At 38.5% G+C, this 25,281-nt stretch overlaps 1 protein-coding gene across 1 annotated transcript; it reads left to right on the top strand.

Annotated features, from left to right (window-relative positions):
- Positions 1-1,447: 1,447 nt before the first annotated feature.
- On the top strand, positions 1,448-24,659 carry LOC306767241 (adhesion G-protein coupled receptor F1-like; the record flags this gene model as incomplete). The annotated part of the gene is made up of 11 exons (XM_079255165.1): positions 1,448-1,593; positions 7,101-7,193; positions 8,418-8,441; positions 8,555-9,129; positions 10,385-10,411; positions 12,780-12,977; positions 13,327-13,505; positions 14,119-14,289; positions 14,373-15,749; positions 15,852-15,893; positions 24,501-24,659. The coding sequence occupies 11 exons, from the start codon at positions 1,448-1,450 to the stop codon at positions 24,657-24,659; spliced, it is 2,991 nt and encodes a 996-aa protein (XP_079111291.1).
- Between the last annotated feature and the right edge of the window lie 622 nt (positions 24,660-25,281).

The following is a 25,281-nucleotide window of genomic DNA, read 5'->3' as shown; positions in this document are numbered from 1 at the left end:
TTATCTTTTCTACTGTTATTCTCACGGAGTCTTGTGCGACACAATGCTCTGTATTCTTCCACATTCAGTTGCTCCAGAGAAAGTTTAGACAGACATGGGAATCTTTCTGTGGGAGGGAGAGAGAGAGAGAGAGAGAGAGAGAGAGAGAGAGCGAGAGAGAGAGAGAGAGAGCAGAGGTCTGGCCTTATAAGCATTTTTTTCTCCATCTTAAGTAATACAAAAGTAAATAAGAGTAATATATATTTGGTCACATAATAGTAACATAAAACATCAAGCTTTCATATCAGAATGTATGTATGTACATAATCCTCCTTAACAATGCCTTACAAAGTTTTACTGACTAGATTTTAAGATTAAATCTGAATAAAGAAAATCTGCATGCAACATTTGTTCAAATGCACTTATAAACCACAGTATATATGATTTTGTTCTCTTAGGTGTGTTTAAACTGTACTAAACTGTTCCAAATGTACCTAGAGAACAGGAAGTACGTTGTATCATCAGGTAACTTTACATCTAAAAAGACAAGAATTACATGGAGTTCCCCAAGGTTTCATCTTGGAGCTTCTTCTATTTAACATGAAAAATAACTAAATTAGTTACCGTAGCTATGTAATGAACGTTCAAATTTATATTACATTGTCACGAGGAGACTGGGGTCCTGTACAAGATCTTGGTAAAGGTATCGGGTTATTGTCTTAAAAATAACCCGATATTAAAGGTCACAGTTTCATTCTATTAACCTAAAAACAAGATAGACAAGGACCTTAACTTTGAAAAAGACATCAGGTGAATGCCAAGTCAGCTTACTATTACCTTATAAATATTTCAGGAATAAAAGATTAAATGACAGAGAGTCACAGAGAACCTGACAAAAATAGTCCAGTTTTTTATCTTTAGTTGACTTGAGTAATGTAACATGGTCTTTATGGGTGTTTTTGGGAAAGAAAAAAAAAAAAAAAAAAACATTTGAAAACTGCAACTCATTCAGAACTTTGAAAGTCCTCACTAAAATCAATTAGTGGACCACATCAATCAATCAAGACTTTAAAATTCTGTTGCTGGTCTGAATGGTTCATGACCAGAGTACATCAAAAACCTCTTGACCCAGTATCAATCAATCAATCAATCAATCAAAGATGCTTTATTTGATTGATTGATTGGGGGGGAGGGATTTCCACCAATTCTAGCAGACATCCGCCCCATGCTGGAATCAATTCTGCATACCAGCTCCAGAATTGAGAACAGACTGCCAGTTTGGACTAGGCTGGCATCCTGCTTATGGTCGAGTCCGGTCAACGCAAGAGTCTGTGCAATGCTTGCTCGGCACATTCTGTTGCAGAATTCAGGCAGCCTGCCAGTTGCTGCCAGAATCTCACGGGTCTTCAGAGAAATCAGGACTCCACCAGCGCCAATCAGCAGAAGCCCAATCACCAATAATCTAAAGATGTTGACATCCTCTACATCCCAAGTAGACAAAACCGCCAGACACATCGGTCTCCACTTGGCCAATGAGTCCAGAACATATCCAGTCGGCAGCATCTCCTCTGGACATGCGGGCTTCCCTCTGCCCAATCTCCGCGATGAAAAAATGTGATTAATTGCGCTGAGAGACCAGCTGATCAGATCGATGATTTAAACATATACATAAACAAATTTTTAATTTATCCGATTGAAATCAGTCTGATCATGAATTCCAGTTGATGTTTTTACATGGTCACTGGATGAAATGATCTAATCAGCTGTGTGTTTACATGAAGGAGTTATTTAATACAACTGAAACGTTTTGACATGTGCAATGTGTGCTGGAAAAGTCTTCAAACTCTTCCAGTAGTTGTTTATTTGCTCTATGGATTTATAAATTTCCATCTTCCTTCATTTTTTCAAATACCTGCATGAACATTCAGTAATCCTCCGCTCTTTTAGTTTCTAGCAAAGACTTTGTTTTTGCCACAGTCCATTTCTGATTTGCTGTCGCCTTTTTTAAGGACTTACCTGAAACTAAGTACATTGCATAACCCTCGTGGGGTTCAAGCATACTCAGAGAAGACATCAACCACAGGAATGATCAGAATGAGTTAAATATTCCTGCTTACCCGATCGCAAACATGTTTAAACCACCCCTGATTTGGATGAATAGTGTTCAGTCAGATTTAAAGTGCTCTGTGTATACGTACCAACCATGCAGCAACCTTCGGCGTTTAACCCCTTAACAGTCACCCCCCAAAATACCAAAAACGCCTGAAAAAGACATACCCAAATTAAATTAGATGTTGTTCTTGAACCCTTTGGAGTAGATTCAAAAGCATTGTCTCTTTATAAAAAAACACTAAAGTTTTACCCTAAGCTTTCAGATTTCATGTAACTGTAACCAGCATAAAGTTATTGAAGTTGGAACACAAGGAAATTTCAGTTTTTTTTCCCTCATCTGAATTTCTCTTCTACTTTGTCAACATGCTGCACATGGAGAGATGGAGATATGGACTGGAAAATCAGATGTAGCTGAAGCAGGAAGCCTTTCCTATGACAAGTTAAAATTTGGTGACAATAGCAGCCACAATTATTATTCTATGAGGGCTTTACTGTAAGTATGTTCATGCGCTCCCCAAAGTGGCCATTTGGAGTCGCCAAATGGCCACTTTTACTCCAACTTCAATAAGCTATAACTCCAGAACACTTCAACATACAGTCATCAATGAGACCTCTAATGAAAGGTGGCATCAAGAGGATTCTTGTTGTATATTCATATTTACTATCAGCATTATTGAAATTCACCTGGTGATGCATAAACACACTAAAAGCTTATTTTTTTCTATTGTGCATTATAATAAAAGATTCCGAATAAGTTTTACGGTCATCATTTTTATATATGTAAACAATATAATACCATGTTATGTAATGTAAACAAAATGTAATAATAAAAACACCATAACACAATACAATTCACATATTTTCATTAGTTTTGAACTATTGTCTGGTAAAAACTGTTTGTAAAAGTAAAGTAAAAAAGCTGGAGAGCAGAATATGTAGCTGTTATGATGAGCAGGGGTCCTGGTGGTCTGAAGGGCAGGAATGTAGGCTTCCTCTGGAAGGAGCTGGTTCTTCTTCATCTGAAGAGCTGCTGGGTTTCCACTCAGAATCAGATGAAAGACTAGTAAAGACAAACAAGAAGTTTTTATCCTACATTAGTACTGCGTCTGTAATAACTGTATGTTCTAACAGACACACATCCCTGCACGCATGCGCACACAGAGTATGAAAGCGGCCCACACACACACACAGATAAATCAGCAGCAACTTATTTTTTTTCTTTCTATGATTTTGTATTTATGAACAAATGTTTACAACTGGAGGGAAATAGAGGTGCGTCTCTTTCATCGCTGCTCTTTTTGCTTTCACACACACTCGGACTGAACGACACCCGCATGAACGGTTCCCCCGGTCCAGAGTCTTACATTTTAGAGCCGAGACCCAAGTTTTCTAACAAACCAGGTCCTACGTCTTTAGCAGACCAAACAGAACCACTGTAAATACGCCAACAGTAAGAACGTAAACAAAGGAAACAACGCAGACGCCCCCACCCCTCCTCCCCCCATCCCGACGCACAAAGTAAACAAGCCCCCCCTCCCCCAGCCCCATAAACAAGAGTTACTTCTCTAACCAGCTTATAAAGACACTGTAGCTGCATATAGAAGTTTGTGCTTACTTTTCATGCTCTTCTCCTTCAGGAACCGCATCTTCTTCTGCAGTCAGAGACGTCTTCCTCTGTAAAAATCACTGTCCCTCCGTGTAAACGACTCCACCACCTCCTCGCGATTGTATTTCCACTTTTTGGCGTGTTTTGCAAAAGTTCATACAGAGAAAAAGCAGACAACAAAGGCTTCCACTGCTTTTGCGCATGGACGCACACAAGTACGCACGTTGTCTCAAATGTTTACGCATGGACCCCCTGAAGCTATTTTACATCCCACACACAGAAGCTGCTCATCGCTGTGACGGGAATTTTATTGGCTTTACGACAGTGGGGTCAGAACTGGCATCAGAGCTGGGGGGGGCGAGGTCTGGAAGCAGAAACGTATGTGATTGTCAGACCACGTAGGTTGACACTCAGTGGCTATTATTGGCTAAGGAAGGACCATGAATCAATGCAGTTGGTCAAAAATGGGGTCAATCAGAAGGGGAGAGCCTACCGGTGCGTCATGCGCAGTTTTAATTGAAACGTCTAAGATATTGTACGAGCGTGATATAAAAAAAAATGATGGAAAACGGCCCACGGGCAGGCCGCCGACGGTGAAGGGGTTAAAAGTTAATCATAAGTGGAAGTGACAAAAATTGCAGTGTTCCCCCCCCCCATTCACTAGGAGCTCCAAAACAGGAAAATGGGAAATTCCCATAGACTCCCATGTTAAAAAGACCAACTTCACAGCAGAAACAAACATGTTTATAGCCTGGTACAGTATAATTTTTTTTAGGTTTAATAGGTTATGTTTACCTTCATGACAACTGTGGGGGAGTGAATTGTTCTCCTAACTCCCCCATTTAAATTTGGAATATTTAGGGGCATGTCCTTTTTATTGACAGATAACCAATATCCCGCTGCAAGAAGGAGGAATGTAGAACAACCGTGGTTTTTAAATGGTTAATAGCATGACTTAGCTTTAGCCTGCTTACCTCCGTTAGCTGGTTAGCTCCTGTTTGCTCCGGGTTAGCTCGGTTAGCTCTTAGCTACAGGCAGCTCGGACTTTGCTTGATGTCAACTATCTACCATGACGCTCACAGACCCCCTCTCAGCTCTACCTCTTTGTCCATATTTGTATTTTCTGGGCACACATGCCCCTGCCAAAATGGTATTGGTCGGAACCACCCACCAAGCTTCAATTCAGCTCTTCAGAAACCTACGGGTGACGTCACTGAGGCTCTGTCCATCTTTTTTATAAATATTTAGTCTATGATACCGACTGATAACTGAGCTAGCTGCTGAAAGGAGAGGGTAACTACTCTCTACAACTAGCCAGAAACTTTGACATCTAATGCAATTCATTGTTGGATCATTCACTCTGTTGGACATTTGCTTGGAGAAGCAATTAGCTAGCCTCCCTTATATTGACATGCACTTGAGAGGATCAGTAGATTACGCTGCAGGTCTTAATGCTCAAATCAGATCTTTTGAAGAAATATGTTTATCTTTCTTTTTTGTGCATAGTTGCTCACATTGTCATTCAAATATGACCTCTATCACACTGAGTGACCTGCAGTGCAAGAGATTGCTAAATAAAATGGAAATGTGGATGCTACACTTGTTAGCATGTGTGTATCAGTTTCCAAGTTGTGCAGTCAGAGGTGGAAAAACATTCTGACATTGTTTCATTACATGTCCCGTCTCCTCCAGCTCAGAGTTTAGATGTCTGCATCACTTTAGTGACGGGAAGAACAGACAAAGGCAACATAAACATTTATACTTAGTTTGCTTGTCAAAAGATCCAATATGTATTCGCTTTAGTTCCATATATGAAAGTAGCCTGTGTTGGATTTGTGCTGTAAAAAGATCATTTTTAGGTCACTTTTGCCTGCAGTGTGAGAGAAACAACTTGTTAATATTGTTATGCAGCTAAGATGCATAAAAGACACACAACACTAATTGGAAAACTAGAGTTATACAATTTTTAGAGAGCTTGTAATTTTTCTTTTGCTTTTTCCCATACAATACGGAGCCCATCCCAGCAATTAGCAGACGCAAGACAGGGTACACCCTGGACAGATCACCAGTACATCAAAGGCAAAAATCCTATTTTTGGGTCATTTACTGCAACCATATATTTCATGTAAATATACTAATGTAGATCCCAGTCAAGTATATTCTGGGATTTGCACTTTGAATTTTCAGAGAATATTGTTTTTTATGACTTTAAGGTGATTTATGTGGATATCCCATTTCCCATACAGCTAAATTTGATGAATGAACTCGGCACATGGGGGGTGATGTCACTTTTTCTCCTTTCCTTTGCCATGGAACTTGTGTGATAAAGCAAAAAAAATACTTGGACTCCTCTAACCAAAACAAGAGACAAAATTTGAGTGTGTGAAATTTTGCTTACATGAATGTGCACACAGGGTCTTGCAAGGAACACCAGAATTGAAAATTGTTTAAATTTTGTTGCTGTCACATGGCACCACAACCAGTTAGCCAGGGGTTCATTAACTGATAGAACCTGGATTTATCTGGATCGGCCTCCACCATCATCATATTCACCAGACTGTTTCCTTGTTTGTAAAACAAGATTAAAATAGGACAGACCCAGGGTTCACCCTACTGTTTCTTTTGATAAGTATAACCAAAAGTAAGATGGTTGTCATTTCCAGAAAAATATACAGACCCTCCGTCTTGGTGCCTTTTCTGTCATGGATTGCTTTGAAAATGTCTCTAATTATTCAGAGACAAGTAACCTGAGAGCACAACCCAAGAGCATGGTGCTGTTGCTATTTGTTGTGTCCTGTGAGTTGGGTTTCACAAGGATAGTGATGAATTCCGCCTGCAATTGTTGTTTTCCTCCGTCTCTGCCCCCATGTGTGAAGCCCGTCATATTGCTGGAAGGGGTCCCATGAGGTGGCAAAAAAACATGCCCTCTAGAATGAATCTCTGTGGTTCTTAAACTTTTGGTTCTATTGTATTCTATTCAATTATATTCTACAGTCATTTAGCAGACACTTTTATCCAAAGCGACTTAGACACTCGTACCTCGACAGGCACATCAGGGGGCAACTTGGGGCACAGTGTCTTGCCCAAAGACACTTCATGGTCAAGGACATAGTCAGGGAAAACGTGGAATTGATCTCACAACTGTCTAGTTGAAAGACGACAGCTCTTCCTCCTGAGCTACAGCCGCCAAAAAATAACACGATATTGCCCTTTTTTAATCTGTCGTCTTTTCAACTGTCACTTTTTTTGCCACTGTTTCATGAATCCAGCTGTCACGCTGGTTTGCGCTGCTGTGTTGTGATTGGCTGTCAACTTTGTCCTATCGCAGCCTGCATGCTCTAACCCAGCCAATAATAATGGTCTGAGACATTATTAATTCTAACATTGTGATCTTTATTTGCAGCAATAACAATGACAACAGCCATCCCAAGTACGACATCTGCTCCAACTACAACAACCATCCCAAGTACAACAACAACTGCTCCAACACCAGTCGGTATGGTTCATGAAATGATAAAGATGGCCTTTGGGTGACCTTTAGAAGACTGACATTTACACTGTAAAATATGTAACTCTTCAGATTTCAGTTTTATTTCTTGTTTGTTTACCGTACATAAAATTTTGTACAAGTACTTTTAAATTCAAGAACAGTCAAATGCAGTTTAGGAATCAGAGCCAAAGCTGATTTGTGCAGAACCAGTGGACAGGACTGTTCTAAAACAACTGTGGAAATGAAAGATCATGAAAATATTTGGACTTTGCTGATAAATATAAATATGAACTTTGCTTTTCCTTATAATTACAAACATTTGATGGATTCTCTCCTGTTCACCTGTAGAACCGGTAGACCTTGAAGTAGACCTTGAACTGAGCATCCCAGTCACCAGTGTGGCATCAAACTTCTTTGAAACATTTAGATACAATCTGAGCAATCTTAAGTTCCCCCATAATATCCCATCATCTTTAAAAATTCTAGACATAAACTTAAAAGTAGGATGTTTTAGACATGTTTGAAATTTTTTTTTAGCTCTTTCTTTGATCTGAAATATGTTTACCTCACGGATTCTGCAAAAACACTAGATCACATAAAGCACATACAGTTTGCCTGTCTTGCAGTTCAAAGTTTTCCTGTTGATGCTGTTTTGCACAGATATGAAAAGTGATTTTATTTGATCTTTCTTGTTCACAGACCCAGTTGAGATTGATCTTATTCTTGACCTGCACATCCCAGTCACCAGTGTGGCATCAAACTTCTTTGAAACATTCAGATACAGTCTGAGCAATCTTCAGTTCCCCCATACTATCTCATTATCTTTAAAAATTCTAGACATAAACTTCACAACAGGTAAGAACTTCAGTTTAAGTGTTCAGTGTGTTTTCATTTTCACATTAAATGGCTGATTACAAACCACACATTATGCTCATTTTACTTTTAAAAGGATGCTATCCAAACTCCTCCATCGGAGGACTGCAGTGTCAGTGTGAGGATGACTTTACGTGGTCATGTGACATGTGTCTCACCTACGGTGAATGCAGTAACACAAGCAGACCAACCTGTGGGTGTATAAATGGACTTCCTCCTGATGGGCTGTTCTGTCAACCAATCACAAGTGAGCACTACTCTTGTGTAGCTGTGGCAATTTAAAATGATATATATCTTTAAACAAACACAGTATAACCACAGAAAACAGGATAATCTGTCTCATTTTTTTCTCCTCAGATGTCTCTCCATGTCCAACTTCTGGTAGGGCTTTCTTCAGTGGTTCAACACATTGCATTGATGCTGAAGTCACAAAAGTAGCTGCTAATTTAAAACATCTTTAATTAAAGAGTCTTTTCTCTGATTGTTTTTTTCAGTGACAACACTTCTGCCAACGACACCGAACACCACACCAGTGACAACAAATTTGACAACACTAGACTTAACAACCACAGGAAACACAACACCAGGAAATACAGAAACCACCTCAGCTGCAAACACAACTTTAGTAACTACACCAGCCACAACGACACCAGCTACAACTGCAGTAACTACACCAGCCACAACGACACCAGCTACAACTGCAGTAACTACACCAGCCACAACGATACAAACTACAACTGCAGTAACTACACCAGCCACAACGACACCAGCTACAACTGCAGTAACTACACCAGCCACAACGATACAAACTACAACTGCAGTAACTACACCAGCCACAACGACACCAGCTACAACTGCAGTAACTACACCAGCCACAACGATACAAACTACAACTGCAGTAACTACACCAGCCACAACGACACCAGCTACAACTGCAGTAACTACTTCAGCAACAACAATTGCAACAACTGCGGCAGCCACAACAACAACAGCAACCACAACTACAACCACAACCACAACCACAACAACTGCATCAACTACCACACCAGCAGTCATCTCTCAAAATGCAGTATTTACCATGGACATGATTTATGACGATTCCTACAATAACCAAGAAAATCCGGTTTACAAAGATGTGTTTAATGCTGTAAGTATAAATAAATATTAAGTCTGCATCCTTCAGTTTAATCATAATGTTGCATCTCTGAACATGCCATAATATATCTCAATGTTTCAAACAGATTGATAAAAAATGTAAGGAAAGCAACTCGAAATGTTCAGTAACAGCACTGTCCTTTAAGTGAGTCAATTTTTTACTCCTTTTTGTCTGTTTTGGGGATTTTATCGTTTTCATTTAGGTTTTTTTTGTTTGTTTTAATTTCATCCCAGTATTTTCAATGGAATTATCCAGTGGTATTAGATCTAGATAACAGACCAACTCTAAACCCCTGACCTCAGATGAAGTTTGAAGTTTTGAGGACACATTTCTGGATGCCACACTGGATTAGTTTCTAAATCAGAGGTTCTCAAAACTTTTTCAGCCATGACTACAACGATAATATACAGTATGTTAGTGTTTGCAACCCCCCAAGTGGTTAATCTTGTAGCCATCTTTGGAATATAAGGCTTAAAAACTGAATCTACATACACTACCAGTCAAAACTCTGGACGTGCTTTTCTATTGAATCCAATGAAAAAGTGTGTCCAAACTTTTGACTGGTAGTATATATAAGGGAGGATTATATTGACAGTAGCGACAATGCACCCACATGTCAAAGTCTGCTTCTTGAGATGAGACAAAATTTGATTTCTAAAATAATTCCTGTAATAACGGTGTGTCTGGACTCCTAATGATATAAATGCTACATGGTAGGCTTGAAAAGTATCAGAAACTTTCCAAATAAGGACAAAAATATGACAGGGTATATTTTATCATACCTAGGTCACTTGTGGACATAGTAATATTTTAGTTTAACACTGTTCCTCTGATGAGAAAAATCACAGGAGGCGTCACTATCAAGTCTGTCTCTCTGCTTGTGCTGGGCTTTCATGATGTCTTCATTTGTATTGCAGGAGCGGAAGTACCATTGCTCTGTATACTGTAAGAGCTCCTGCTCTTGATGACCCAACCATGAACCAAATACAAAGTGGGATATTTAGTCAGCTGGCTTCAAAATACCCAGTTGTGTTTGACAGTAAGGACACCTTTTAAACATGAGTTTAATTTAAATGATAATATTTGTGTTGTTACATTCAGAAATGTGTGATCAATGTGTAAAGATGAGTGTAAAACCATTTTCTTATCTTTGTGTAATTTTGTGTAGGTGGGAGTGGTTTGGTGTTTAACCCAAGTGAGATATTTATTCGGAAAAACGTAACTGTGACATGTGGCCCCCCACCACCAGAAATTGCTTTTGGCAACAGCTGGACACCAGAGTGGACTGTTACCTCTCCTGTATCTAAAACCAGGCTCATTATTAAAGAAGATGGACAACACCGCTTTTACAAAACTGCAAATGGAGAATCACAGTTACAGGTGTCAATGTTTTTTCGAACTGATGATGGTAAGAAATTGTTCCAATGTGTCGGCTTGAATTTGAGTTCAAAAACATCTTTATGTTCAGATTTGTTTAAATGCAAAATCTTGATGTGACAGAGGGAATGTTCAACTTAAAGTGCAAAACTGATATCTCAAAGAAACAATGTTTTATTCTTGCTAAAAAAAAAACAAAAAACAAACAGACTTAGAGGCCGCAGACCTCTGCCAAGCAGTTTTATGCATATGTACTGAAAATCCTTCAAAAGATCCTGGATCCAGATAGTGATCCTGATCACTCTCTAAATTTAATGGAATCTAAGTTATACAAAGACCCATTCTCAGACATAAATAAATCAGTCCAATAATTCAAGAAGCAGACAGACAGACAAACATAAACATGTTTGTCATGTTTGATAAACATAACCTCCTTCTGAAGTAATAATAATTATGAAAGAAAATCATCAACATCATAATCTGGCTATAGTCTCACAATCATGCCATTAATTAATTACAGGTAAAATGCTTCCAGACTCCTGCTTCCACTCTTCCTTCACTCCTTCTGGCTAGCTTAACCTTATATGATGTGTGTAGGAGCCTAAATAGAATTTACAATTTAAGTCATGAATATCAACACTTTGTTTTTGTTTTCAAGATACTTAAAATGCATGTCATTTACTTTTATTTAAAACAAAGATAACTTGGTTGTGCTAGTTAAGTTAATATAAGAATGGCTTGTTGCTTAAGAGAGGATAACAATGTGGTCTCATTCATCAGAATTTTTGACTCTTGGAGTGATGGGTTCATGGGTGGCTTCGATTCTCATACACAACTCTGGCATTTTATCTGATTGTTAATTGTTGTGTAGTTGTTGGTTGTCATCTTCTTGCTGCAGGACCATTTGGTCTTAGACGGTATTGGAATGCGAACAGGTCCAGTATTAATCAAGTAATGGTTTTGTTCTTAAGTGTAACTGAAAAAATTTGCAGTCTGTACAACACAAAAGTAGATAAATTTGTTGTCGAAATTGTTTAATTTACTGTGGACATTGTGTATTTTTTTTCAATGGAAGCGGTATTTTTTAACAGGCCACAAAATATCCTTAGCTGTGGAACACAATAGACAAACATGAAGAGCACAATATATAATGCCAAATTCAGACTTTTAATATGGCATTATGACTTTGTTGTTTCGGAGTTAAAGTGTTAAAATTAAGATGCTAGTTCCACAGATTTATTTCTGTGTTAGGCGACACTTTATTATTGCATCCCAGATGTAAAAGTTGTGTAGTGTCGGTTTCTCTGCTTCTGGATGCTGTAGTAGCAGTTACTCATTCAGTTCTGCCTGAAGAGTCAAAGATCACAGACATTTAGAATTGACTTACATCCTTAACCTTTGACATACTGAGCTTTGCCCTAAATCTTTTCACAATATTTCACACTTAAAGATCATATATTCTATATAATAGCACGGTTATTTCCATTCATGAGGTCACAAAGGGAAAGCTCTCACACTTACCCATTTAAGCACACATTGGCAAAAAGTAGAGCAAGTGAGAGGTGACCAAATTGTCTCATGTTCGGTCCAACGATATGGACATATAATACTGTTAGAAAACATTTAGAAAGGGAATTTAGCATAATATGGGACCTTTAATTTGATAAAAGGCTAAATTGGTTCTAATTTTGTATGATGAAAAATTAAAAAAGGCCAATTTGTTTAGATTTGTATGAATCGTTGTATTGTAAAATACGAGGTCAAGAAGTCTAAAAGTCAACTGCATTCTTTATTGAACATGTACATGACCATCATGCAGAGAAGCCTTGAGAGTTCTGCAGAGTCTTCTAGTCTTGAGAGTCCCTTTCTTGAAGTTCTTTTCTTGAGAGTTCCGTAGTCTTATAGGATGTCGCAGTATTTATAGGCATGTACAAAACCTTGTGTGACAGCCTCCGTGACCGCACCCACCTGTGTATGTTTTGGAAGATATTATCTCAGTATCTGGGAGGGCTGCAATCATCATCTCAGTATAAGGGAAGGCTGTGCACATCAAAGCAGTTATAGTTTCAGTGACTGTCAAGCAAGTTGGTCTCGTAACAACAACAGAAGAGTAAATGCTAATTTCCTTCACAGTATGATACCTGACAGTATAGCAATAATAAGTATAACTTTTTTTTTAATTTAAGGGAATTATGAATGTAGGCTGAAGCGGGATGATGGTGCAATTTTTCGACAAAGAGGATTCTTCCAAGCCAAACCAGAACCCCTGATCACAGTGAAACCAGTCAAGGGACTTGTGAGTTGTGACACCAAGTCTACGCTGCTGCAATGTAACGTCTCCGGGAATGACTACAAAGTTCAGTTTCAGGGCATAGATGGAGCAGGTAAGTGATGATGATAAAGGATGGAACTGTAAATTTATGTACATTTAAAATATTTTTGTAGAGATTTTTTTTCTAATTTGTAAATGTTTGTTAATGGTTTTTAAATTCTGTCCTTGTTGCGGTTTAATTACAGGTGCAGTGATCAAACATGAATACATAATCCCTGAGACCTGTCCAACTGAGTCTCCAAAAACATTCATTTGTCAATCACAAACCAGTCCACCGTATGTAAAATATATCATACTTGAATTTTCCTCAAAAGGTGAGATTAAAACTTTTTTTTTTCTTTCAAATATTCACAATGTTTTCTGTGAATCATTAACTAAGATAAAAATCTTCTTTTTTCCAGAAATTATATGTAAAAATGACACATTTGGTGATGGAACTTTAGAATATAAGGCTGAAATAGATTGCACAGGCAACAAGGTGGGCGTAATAACAGCAGTCTGTAAGATTGGTGGCAAATATGAAGATGTCCAAGACAACTGCGTCCTACAAGTGGTCAAGGAGCTGCTTGATCAGTCTAAGGTGATTTTACTGTTTGTTGCAACAATATATAAAAATTAAAAGGGGTGAATTTCACAGCAGAGCCTAAACAATCATCTAGCATTTGTCAATAACATATAAGGCAGAAGTTACGTTTACATGAAGCATTTTTAATTCGATCGAATACCATTCAGAATAAAAATGCATCGAGGCTAGCCGGTACCACATTATTTTCCTTTCAAGACGATACCACTAGCTTATAGAACTTTTTTAGATACTCATGTTGATGTTTATACTTCTTGCCCCTTAAAGAAAAATCATGATTGTACATTGTGCATTAATATCTTTAATGCAATATCAAATACAGTATAAATAAAACTCAAGAACATCAATATTTGAAAGAAATGCTTTAAAAGCATAATAAGTTATATCAGTGACGAAATTTATGAAACATAAAATCATTTTAAAATGATAAAGTCGTAAATCTACAGATTATTTTATTTGATTTTGGGTTTTTTTTCCCCAAATACAAATGTTTACAAAGACCATTTAAAAAATATTTAAAGCGTGTTGAATGTAAATAAAATCATGCTTGAGTTCGATTTTATCCTAAAAAAGATGTCTAACTAATCCTTTCTGTCTTCATTTGTCACAGAACCTGAATGAACAAACGCTGCCCGAGTTTCTGCAGCAGCTCAGTAACGCTACTGCGAAAAACAGTAATGAAATAGCTGAATCTCCTGCCACCATTAATGCCATTGTTAGTATCCTTCAAAATGTAGCCGATGCATCATCGAATATCTCAATAAATCGCGTTTTAATGACGGTGAGTTAATCAGTCTGCTGGGGTTTAGTTATTCCAATCAATATGTCATCTTTTATTTATTTTTTTTTCTTTTGCACATTTAGGATGTCTTGACAACTGCAGGGATCCTCACCAGTAATGATACAAAAAATTCATGGAACTTTTTAAACAAAAACGACACAAAAAACATCACGTCATCGAGAAGCAACGACCCTGAGGCAAAAAGCGCTAGCTCATCATTTCTACAGTCTCTTGAGCAAATAACAACTCGTCTTAACAATGACTCCTTCAGCATCGACACGCTTCTTATTTCCTTGAACAAAACGACATTCACAGAGACTTTTAATGTTGAATTTAATTCCTCAGTGGAAGTGGACATACCAGAGTCTGATGGAAAAAATAAGTCAATCACTGTGATAACATTTGCCTCCATGGATAACGTCCTTCCTGCAAGAGACGAAGCCAATACATCATCTAAATTTATCAATGGAAGGGTTGTGCTTATTCAGTCCAGTGGTGAAATAGACAATATTTCTATAACTTTTGATACTTTAAATGACACTCTGGAGGATCCAAAATGTGTTTTTTGGAACTTCAGCCTCTTCGATGGCCTGGGAGGATGGGACGATGAGGGCTGCTTCTTGGTTTCCAGTGAAAACGAAACCGTCAGCTGCAACTGCAACCATCTCACGTCGTTCTCTATCCTCATGTCACCCAACAGCAAAGAGAGCCTTATTCTAGACTATATAACCTACATTGGAGTTGGAATATCGATGGGTTCCTTGGTGATATGTCTCATCATTGAAGCTATCATATGGAGAAAAATAAGGAGTAATGCTACGTCTTACTTACGTCATGTTTCCATTGTTAACATCGCTGTGTCTCTCTTGATTGCAGACATTTGGTTTATCATTGGCGCAGCCATTTCTGATGCAGATACAAAAAACCCACCAGCATGCTCTGCAGCTGTGTTTTTTATCCACTTTTTCTACCTTGCTCTGTTCTTCTGGATGTTCGCCTCAGCTCTGCTGTTACTCTACCGCACTGTTAGTGTCTTTGAGGGAGGCTTATCTAAGATGTCCATGCTGGCTATTGGATTTTGCCTTGGATATGGTGCACCTCTCATCATTGCAGTCATAACAGTAGCTGTAACTGCACCTGAAAGATATATTAGAAAAGGTCGAGCTTGCTGGCTTAACTGGGACGAGTCCAAAGCTCTGCTGGCATTTGTGATCCCTGCACTGCTGATAGTGGTGATAAACCTTATAATCCTGTTTGTGGTAATATACAAAATATTAAGGAGAAGATTGGCATCGACTGCTTCACAAGCAGGGGAGAAGCATGTTCTGCTGGTTATAACCAGAAGTTTGGCTGTCCTCACCCCGTTTTTTGGAATAACTTGGGGTCTGGGAGCTGGAATCCTGGCCGACCCAGATGATTTTGGAATCCATGTTGCATTCGCATTTTTCAATTCACTGCAGGTACTAATTCATTTGCTGTTAATATTATTTACTATATTCATATCATGTTTGCTATTCATGACAAAATTCTTCATAGTGACTGTAACTTTATTTTTTATGAAGGGCTTCTTCATTTTGGTGTTTGGAACTCTGTTGGACAAGAAGGTATGTATGTTTGTCTCAATATTCACCGCTTGGGTGTGATGTAAGGGAAAATGTTCCGCCAATGTTCCTTTGGATGATGTTCAGCTAATGTTTACTGCAATAATTCCAGTAGGGTTACCCTCCAGGATTCCAGATTTTGGATTAACCAATGATGTAATGGTTTTTACATGAATTTTGTAAGTTTATTAGGCCCATAATTTTATATTTGAGGTCTACTCATAGTAGTACTGACTTTTATGGCACAAGAGCATAAAAAGCTCTTTAAACAGCTGGAATTGGTGGAGTAAGTACATTTATGAATTATTAAAGCAGTGTACTAATTACTGAATATAAACTTTAGGTGCGGCATGAACTGGCAACAGTAACACAATCTTCCTGGAGCAGGACAACTGTAAGAACCAGTCTCCATCATTTCTATTCTATTTGATTTTATTAATTCACTTTCTGTTTTTGTGGTGGCTACACGTTCTAATATTTGCTCTTGCTGTGTTTTAGAGCACCAGTGGTGGAACATCTTTCAGTGGACTTGGCATCTTTCGGAAGTTGAGACTAGGAAGAGGTACATCCTGTGAATAAGCTGAAGCTAAACTTTATCATTTATTCATTTAATTTGTGGTTTACATAAAAAAGTTTGCTAACGTTTATTGCTACCTTTCACTACACCACAAACGAAAATAAGCAGGTAGAACTATAAAATGAGCTTATAATGTTTGATGCAGGCTAAATCTTTGTGACATACAGAGTAACAGTTTAGATATAAAATAGTATAATTGTTCAACATTCAAATTTTCATTTAAAAAAACGTACTAAAAGCAACATTGTGTAATAGCTACTCCAACCAAACAGTGAAATAATGTATTTCATCCAAACAAATTATGATTTTAGCACCACACCTTTTTAAAACCTCTTGTAACAGTGGTAGCTGGTTTGTATCAACAAGCGACAACACAGACAAAACCATGTCACCTGAACACGCAAATTCATGGAGTGGAAATGACTTGTTGAAAACGTAATTCCAACCTCTACCATCCAATAAGTACACATATACCAACAGACACCTACAATAAAGTCCTGCTGTCTTCCTGTGATGATACTGCATGTTAACTTGGTTTCAGTCACTTTGATGGTCGCGGTGCAAAAGCAGGACTAAAAGCAGGTGGGAAAGCTTTATAAGCTACATTTACTGTGACAAAAAAACGATATTTACTGCGACTGCTGAAACAATGTAAATGAACACACCAGCAATGAGGCTGGTGTGTTTTGGAAGGCTCTGTTATGCTGCTATAGTGCAACAGTCTTAATAAAACACAATGAAAGTGGTTCGCTCTATGCTAATCTAAGCAGTACAGCTGACTTACTGTTGAAAAAAAAGGCGTCAACTTAAGTGTCCTTTTTAAATTCTTTCTCCTGCTGGAGCTCCTTTCTCCTGGAAAAGACGAACCCCATGTTGACTCTTTTTTATGTTTTGATCACACTGCCTTTTGAAGTCCTGTTTTGTTGCTTTCTTGACAACAATGAAAACAGCTACTCTACCGCTGCTTCATATTTTGTTGAACAGATTTAATCACTGATCTTTTCCGAATGCCTCTCGGTGCTATTTGTCCCTTGCCGGCAGCTGTACTTTAAAGCTGGCAGACCGTCGTGATGCTTCCTTTCCAGTTTGAACAAAGATTTGTATGAACAAATCTAAAGTTCTTTGCTTACGAGAACAAGTATCTGATCTTTAGTGGAAATGGTCATTTACACATATGATAAAACATAAATGCCGACATCCATCCTGGCCAGTAAACAGAAAATGTTACACAATGTTTGCTTGACTGACTTGTAGTTTGTAATCCAAAATATTAACTCGTGAAAGTCACCTAAATATAGCATGCTAACAAGCTAAACAAGCTGTTTTTTTCTTGCAGGCTCTTCAGGTGGCTACAATATGACATCAAATTCATCCAGTGAGTCCGTCACCAACACCTAATAAGACATGCGGTCAACCCTGCACAGTTTAGAATAAAAACCAGCTATGAATATCCAACTTTTTTGGTCTTCACAGTGTCGTAAAATATTTATCTCGAGTGTTATGTGCTAACCAAACTGCTATGAGTTGCGTTTTCTTCTGATTGTTTTGCATCTTTATGGAATGTTGTAGTTGTAATTATTTTCTTTAGATTTTTCATGGGATTGACTTCCATATATTTTGTTAAAATGTTAATCGTTTACAAGAGTAAAAGAGTTTTGTTTATTTATAAACTAGGCTTTTTGTATTATCATCGGATTTTTCTTCATTGTAAATCTAAGGGTTCACTCACATCAGCTTTTTTTTTTTTTTCACCAAATCCGAGTCTCTTTGCTCAGAAAGTTCGCTTCATTTGGGATGTTGTGAATGTGAAACAAGCTCTTATTCAGAGCAAGTAAGCAGACTGTGGTCTTCCCTGCAAATGTGGATCTTGGCCCACTTAAAGTGGACCAAATCCAGAAAGTGGACTACAAAGTAAAGTGTGGGTTCAGCGCCCAGCAATCAGAGTAAACTCGACTATGATAGGCAGCTCCGGATTAGGGAAATGTCTCACAGAAGGACTTGGAAGGACTCTGTGGAAATTCTAGGATCACATGCAGCTCCATATTTAGCTGTTATGTCAGTAGAAACCGAAGTTTAATCAATACACAGACCAGTTTTCTTCTTCACCGTTTTGTTTCCTCCTTCAGTCGTAGTTAATGTAGTGAGGAGGAGCACAAGTTGTTAAAAAGGCTTTTGTTTGTTTGGCAAGTGCAGCACGACCGCAAACTTGTTCCAGAAGAATTATGCCCCACCCCGACCGTACCATCAGGTGTGAATGCACCCTAAAATGTTTTTATATTGACAGAGTAGTTGTTGCAATATTTTCAGATAAAATCTGGTTGATGAAGGAAAGCTGCAATACAGAGCCGCGTTTGTTTGCACTAAAGGGATAGTAGTGAGAAATCACCTCAACATACAAGGTGTTCAAAGTCTGAGAAATGACTATTTTTGAATATATTTATTTTTATGTTTTTAATAAGAAAAAATGTGTTATCTCTTGTGTAACCGTAATCAAGTCCCATCGTGTAACAGTTTTGTCAGGCTCTTAAACAGACTTGAAGACTGTTGTCCTTCAGACGGTGTGGCATTCAGATGCTGCTGTTTTCTTTTTTTTATATTCCAATATCCAAACATTGTGTAAACATCTTAACATGGCAGCCAACCTTGTACATATGTCCATTAAAACCTCATATTATTTGATGATCTTGATGTATTTTGTGTGATGGTTTTGTGCTAAGTGCACTTTAAAACAGCTTAAAGCTCCTTTTTTTTTCTTTTTTAACAGGGTTATAAATCTTTTAAATGTACAAAACCTGGTAGTTTGCAATGTTTTTGTTATTTTTATATGTGGAAAAAAATGAAGGAAAATTGTCCATAACTAGGGAAAGATGAATTGATACTCTGACATTGAAAGTGGTTGTTCATAAAATTTAAATGTAATACTTTAATAGTTACATAACACTCTACTGATAGAACACATTATTTTTTTAATATCTGCAAGTTTAAGGCAATAAAATTGCATTTGAAGCCCAGAGAAAGTGTATTCCTTTTGTGTCACATGACTGTAGTAGCCTATCAGATGTAATGATGTTGCTGACATTGTACGTAATGATAAGGTTTACTTTTTATATTGGACTTAATGCATGTTCTTTCATATTCTGCTTTATTTTATTCATATTTGACTCTCATTTATTAAAGGTTGATATTCTTTTGTTGATCTGTGGTTTAATTATATCATCATCATCATCACCACCGAGACCAACCAGATGAATCTGATCATCATTACCCCTCACCAAGACAACATGACCTACGTAACAGAAACACACAAATGTTTACCTCGACAGAGGAGGAAATTAAGTAAGGGAACCTCTGAAGGGGACAGTTTTATGGAAATCATCAAGCAGTTCAGAGGAAAATACTTGGTGTAAGCATGCAAATGTGTTGCCCTGTGTAGATTTTCCATATAACTTGCAACAAAGACTCATTATCAGAAAAAAACAAAACCCAAAAAAATACGCTCAGTAGTATGTACATAGTTGCTAACAGACTAACAAGGGTAAAAACATGGCTCCTTTGGCAGAGATAATTATCAAAAGTGACTAATTTTAAACCCTAAATGTGTTGTGCAACCACACAGCTGCTGCACCTGACAACAAACATGTAATGTTTAACCAAGATATTTTCATAAATCTACATGGAGGAAACCATAACCATCCTGATGCTCTGCTATATGCAGCATTTATGCTGCATATTGTTTCAGTGCAGACAGAGGTTGTAAACGCTCCCATCCAGCTGGAAGGAGCATTTTCAGAAGACAAGGGACCGGTAAACACATTTCTATCGCTATACTTACTGTGTTTTGATTTTTATTCCTGCTTTTTTTTTCCCCTTTGAATCTTATGAGGCTGAGTTTTTCTACTGCTTTACCCAGAAACGCCAGCTGAGGTTTAATGTCACCATGGAGCTGTTTACAGTACAAAAAATAAAAAAAGGTGTCAGGTGACGTAAATAGAACATTTTTAAAGAGGTCCTTAAAGTAGACAGATATCTTGTTCTAATACCATTTGGTAGTTTGTTTGATGTAGATTTATATCGATAAAAATGTATGTGATTTAGTGCTAGGCAACAGCAAAATGATTTTTTTACTAAACCTTTTTTTTTAGTTTAGTTATTAGAACTAAAAATAGAAATTGACTTCTATTTTTATTTTTAGTATTCTTTATCTATCTATCTATCTATCTATCTATCTATCTATCCATCAGTCCATCCATCTAGATATGTGTGCATGTTGGGGTGTTGGAAAAAAGCAATCTAATTATTAGTGGCTTTTTCATTAATAATCTAGATTTAAGACACTTAAATAGCATATTTGCCCCATAAAGCAACAAATCTATCTATCTATATCTATATATCTATATATATATCTATACATATATATATATATATATATATATATATATATATATATATATATATATATATATATATATATATATATATATATGTGTGTGTGTGTGTTCATATTTATTTTCTCTTGGCATAGTAAAAGTAAATAAATCATTTTAAAAAATGACAGAAATGAAGATGGAAAATTGAAAGGGTGTAGACAGAAGCTAGTAGCTAATTTGTATATGGCATGTTTATTTTAATTAATTAACAAATGCATGTTCAATGTATTAGACTAAAATCATGTATTATGATGTAAATGTAGGGGAACTTAAGAAATATATTGGTGCACGCTCATTGGAGCATTTTGTAAGCATTTAGTGAAATTTATCTCGGGGATGGATGGATGATGGATGATGGATGGATGGATGAATGATGGATGGATGGATGGATGGATGATGGATGGATGGATGAATGATGGATGGATGGATGAATGATGGATGGATGAATGATGGATGGATTGTATTTAAGGTCTGAGGTCTTCACCCTGGCTGCCTGTCCACCAGAGGATAGACTGTAAAGTTCTGCTGCTGTTCTATGAAGCTCTGAATGGTTCAGGACCAGAATACATCAGATCTCCTGACCCAGTATGAACCTACCAGACCCCTCAGGTCATTTTGATCCAGTCTATTTGATTTGTACTTAGAGTCAGAAGCAGATATGAAGAAGTTGCTTTCAGCTTCTATCCTCCACATGTCTGGAAGAAACTCCTAGAAAGCATTGGATAGGGTGAAACATCCAGAATAAAAACCCTCCTGTTCTCAGCTGCATTTCAATAGTATTTCCAAATCTGCTCTTTTTCTTGGAAGCTTGATTTTTAGCTTTGTGTTACTTCCTTTTTCTTTCTTTCTTGTGTTAATTTTAATTCTTACTGTCTAAAGTTTTAATGTCTCTATAAAGCACCTTAATTCACCCTGTTCTTTAAGAGACATATACAAATTAATTTGCCTTGCCTAAAATAAATAGGTCGTTTGTGCAGAATAATATTGGTCTTTGGTGTGTGCATGGTGGTTGCGTTGTGTGTTTTGGCATTCAACAAGCCAGGACTGTCCCCAGCAGGACAGTCCTACATGCTACACAGCCAAAGGAATCAAGGTCTGGATGGAGGGTCATCTTATCAAGAGTCTGGTCAGCTTGATCTACAGATCACTGAGTAGAACTAGAGCAGTGTTCAAGTAAATGTTCTCTTATATTTATAACATTTATAAATATTGTCTCTGTAGCCAAGATGGAAGTAAGAACTGCACGATATATGATCATTTTTCTGCTTATGTACGGGAGTCTGGAGACTGATGGAAGGCCCCCAACAGTCGTCTTTGAGGTAAAAATGATACTTTTTATACCAGAACTTGCATTTCTGTGTTAAGAAGTATGGAATAGTAAAATCATTAAATATCCTGCATGTAGTATTACTATATATCTTCCTTATGTGGAACTAGTACTTGGTTGCTTGGCATGTTTCATGTAAAAGAAATGTGAAGTTAAAATCATTTTTTCATTTGTTTTTTAGAAATGGATGGCTACTCAAACATCTGGTATGTAGTTTAAATTGTATTTGTATAAATGGCTTGTATCTATATCAGTGGTTTCTACATTTTTGTACATTATGTACCACCTTGTTTTTGTAAAAGGGAGAACTGACAGTAAAGCTAAACTAAGGGAACCCCTCAGCAAAGTCTTTATCGTCTTGAGAGGATTGACACTGTCGTGGCTGTTTGAATACTTTTAAAAATATCCATATTCAACAGCCATGTTTGGTAGTTTTTCTCCAGCACAGTCTCACGGATGTGATTCGATATAGTTTCATTTTTTTTCTCTCTCTCTCTACTTATCAACGGACAGGGCTCAAAAATAAACAAGTAATCAAATCTAAACAGAAAAGAACTACTATTTTGATTATAATAAAACCATCAAACATAACTTTTTTGAAAAATATAATAAAACATTATGAGTTCCATCCCACTTTTACACTTTGTCTTATCAAATCCCAACGATCTTGTGATCTATCAATGTAAAACAAAAACTGGCCAAGAGTATCAGATCTGAACTTTCCAGTGAAGCTCCTACTTTTATTGTTTCATGTAACTATACAATCACACTGACAATTTATAAACTACTTTTCATGCTTGTACCACCTTTTTCACATGCAAAGTGATGCAAGTAACATTATATATACAAACTCGCAAACTACAACTCACTAGTAAGTCACCTGCTAACTAGCAAGTTGGCAGGTGGAAAACAGTAAAAAAAAAAACTTAATACTATACTGACATATAAATATGACATAATATTATACTAACACGTAAATATGCTATAATACTATACTAACATAAAATATGATATAAAATGATGCTAACATATAAATATAATAATTTGCAAACATATAAATATCATACTATGCTAATGTAAGTATGATATATTATATGAACATATGAATATGATGATACAATACCATCCATCCATCCATCCATCTTCTGCCGCTTATCTTGGGTCGGGTCGCGGGGGCAGCAGCCTAAGCAGGGAAGTCCAGACTTCCCTTTCCCCAGCCACATTTGCCAACTCTGTGGGGGGGATCCCAAGCCATTCCCAGGCCAGCTGAGAGATATAATCCCTCCAGCGTGTCCTGGGTCCTCCCCGGGGTCTCCTGCCAGAGGGACGTGCCTGAAACACTTCAACAGGGAGGCGTCCAGGAGGCATCCTGACCAGATGCCTGAGCTACCTCAACTGGCCCCTCTCAATGCGGAGGAGCAGCGGCTCTACTCTGAGCCCCTACCAGATGACCGAGCACCTTACCCTATCTGTAAGCGAGAACCCGGCCACCCTGTGGAGGAAACTCATTTCAGCCGCCTGTATACGAGGTCTGGTTCTTTCGGTCATGACCCACAGCTCATGACCATAGGTGAGGGTAGGACTGTAGATTGACTGGTAAATCAACAGCTTCATCTTCTGGCTCAGCTCCTTCTTCACCACGACAGACAGGCAGAGTCCGCATTACTGCGTATGCCGTACCCATCTGTCTGTAGATCTCACACTCCATCCTTCCCTCACTCATGAACAAGACCCCGAGATATTTAAACTCCTCCACTTGAGGCAGGACCTCACTCCCGACCCAGAGAGGGCAATTTACCCTATTCCAGCTGAAGACCATGGTCTCAGATTTGGAGATGCTGACTCTCATCCCAGCCACTTCACACTTGGCTGCGAATTGCTCAAGTGAGAGCTGGAGATCACGGCCAGATGAAACCAACAGGACCATGTCATCCCCAAAAAAGCAGAAACCCAATCCTGAGGCCACCAAGCCGGATCCCCTCAACACCTCAGCTGTGCCTAGAAATTCTGTCCAAATAAGTTATGAACAGAATCGGTGATAAAGGGCAGCCTTGGTGGAGTCCAACCCTCACTGGAAACGAATCCGACTTACTACCGGCAATGCGGACCAAGCTCTGACACCTGTCATACAGGGACCGGACAGCTTGTACAAGGGGGTCCGGTACCCAATACTCCCGGTATACCCCCCACAGGAGCACCTGGGGGACACAGTTGAACGCCTTCTCCAGGTCCACAAAGCACATGTAGACTGGTTTGACAAACTCCCATGCCCCCTCCAGAACCCCAAAGAGGGTTTAGAGCAGGTCCACTGTTACTCGACCAGGACGAAAACCACACTGCTCTTCCTCAATCTGAGATTCGACTACCCAATGGACCCCCCCTCCTGGACCCCTGAACAGACCTTACCAGGGAGGCTGAGGAATGCGAGTCCCCTGTAATTGGAACACACTCTCCGGTTCCACTTCTTAAAAAGGGGGACCACCACCCCAGTCTGCCAGTCCAGAGGCACTGTCCCCGATGTCCATGCGATGCTGCAGAGGTGTGTCAGCCAGGACAGCCCCACCGCATCCAGGAGCCTTAAGGAACTCCAGGCGGATCTCATCCGCCCCTGGGGCCTTGCCGCCAAGGAGCTTTTTTAACCACCTCAGTGACTTCAGCCCCAGAGATAGGAGAGTCCATCCATGAGTCCCCCAGCTCTGCTTCCTCATCGGAAGACATTTTGGTAGGATTGAGGTCTTCAAAGTATTCCCTCCACTGACCCACAATGTCCTGAGTTGAGGTCAGCAGCTCCTCACCTCCACTATATACAGTATTGATGGAGCACTGCTTCCCCCTCCTGAACCGCCGGATGGTGGACCAGAATAGCCCTGAAGCCGTTCAGAAGTCTTTCTCCATGGCCTCGCCAAACTCCTTCCATGCCCAATCACTCCCCTCCAGGTGTCACTGTCAATGCCTACATGACCATTGAAGTCCCCCAGCAGAACAATGGAGTCCCCAGAAGGAGCACCCTCCAAAACTCCCTCCAAGCACTCCAGAAAGTGTTGATACTCTGAACCGCTG

Source organism: Telmatherina bonti, assembly GCF_933228915.1.
Source record: "Telmatherina bonti genome assembly, chromosome: 16".
Classification (NCBI taxonomy): domain Eukaryota; kingdom Metazoa; phylum Chordata; class Actinopteri; order Atheriniformes; family Telmatherinidae; genus Telmatherina; species Telmatherina bonti.
Note: the sequence above shows the minus strand (reverse complement) of the source record. Positions and strands in the feature narration are given on the sequence as shown.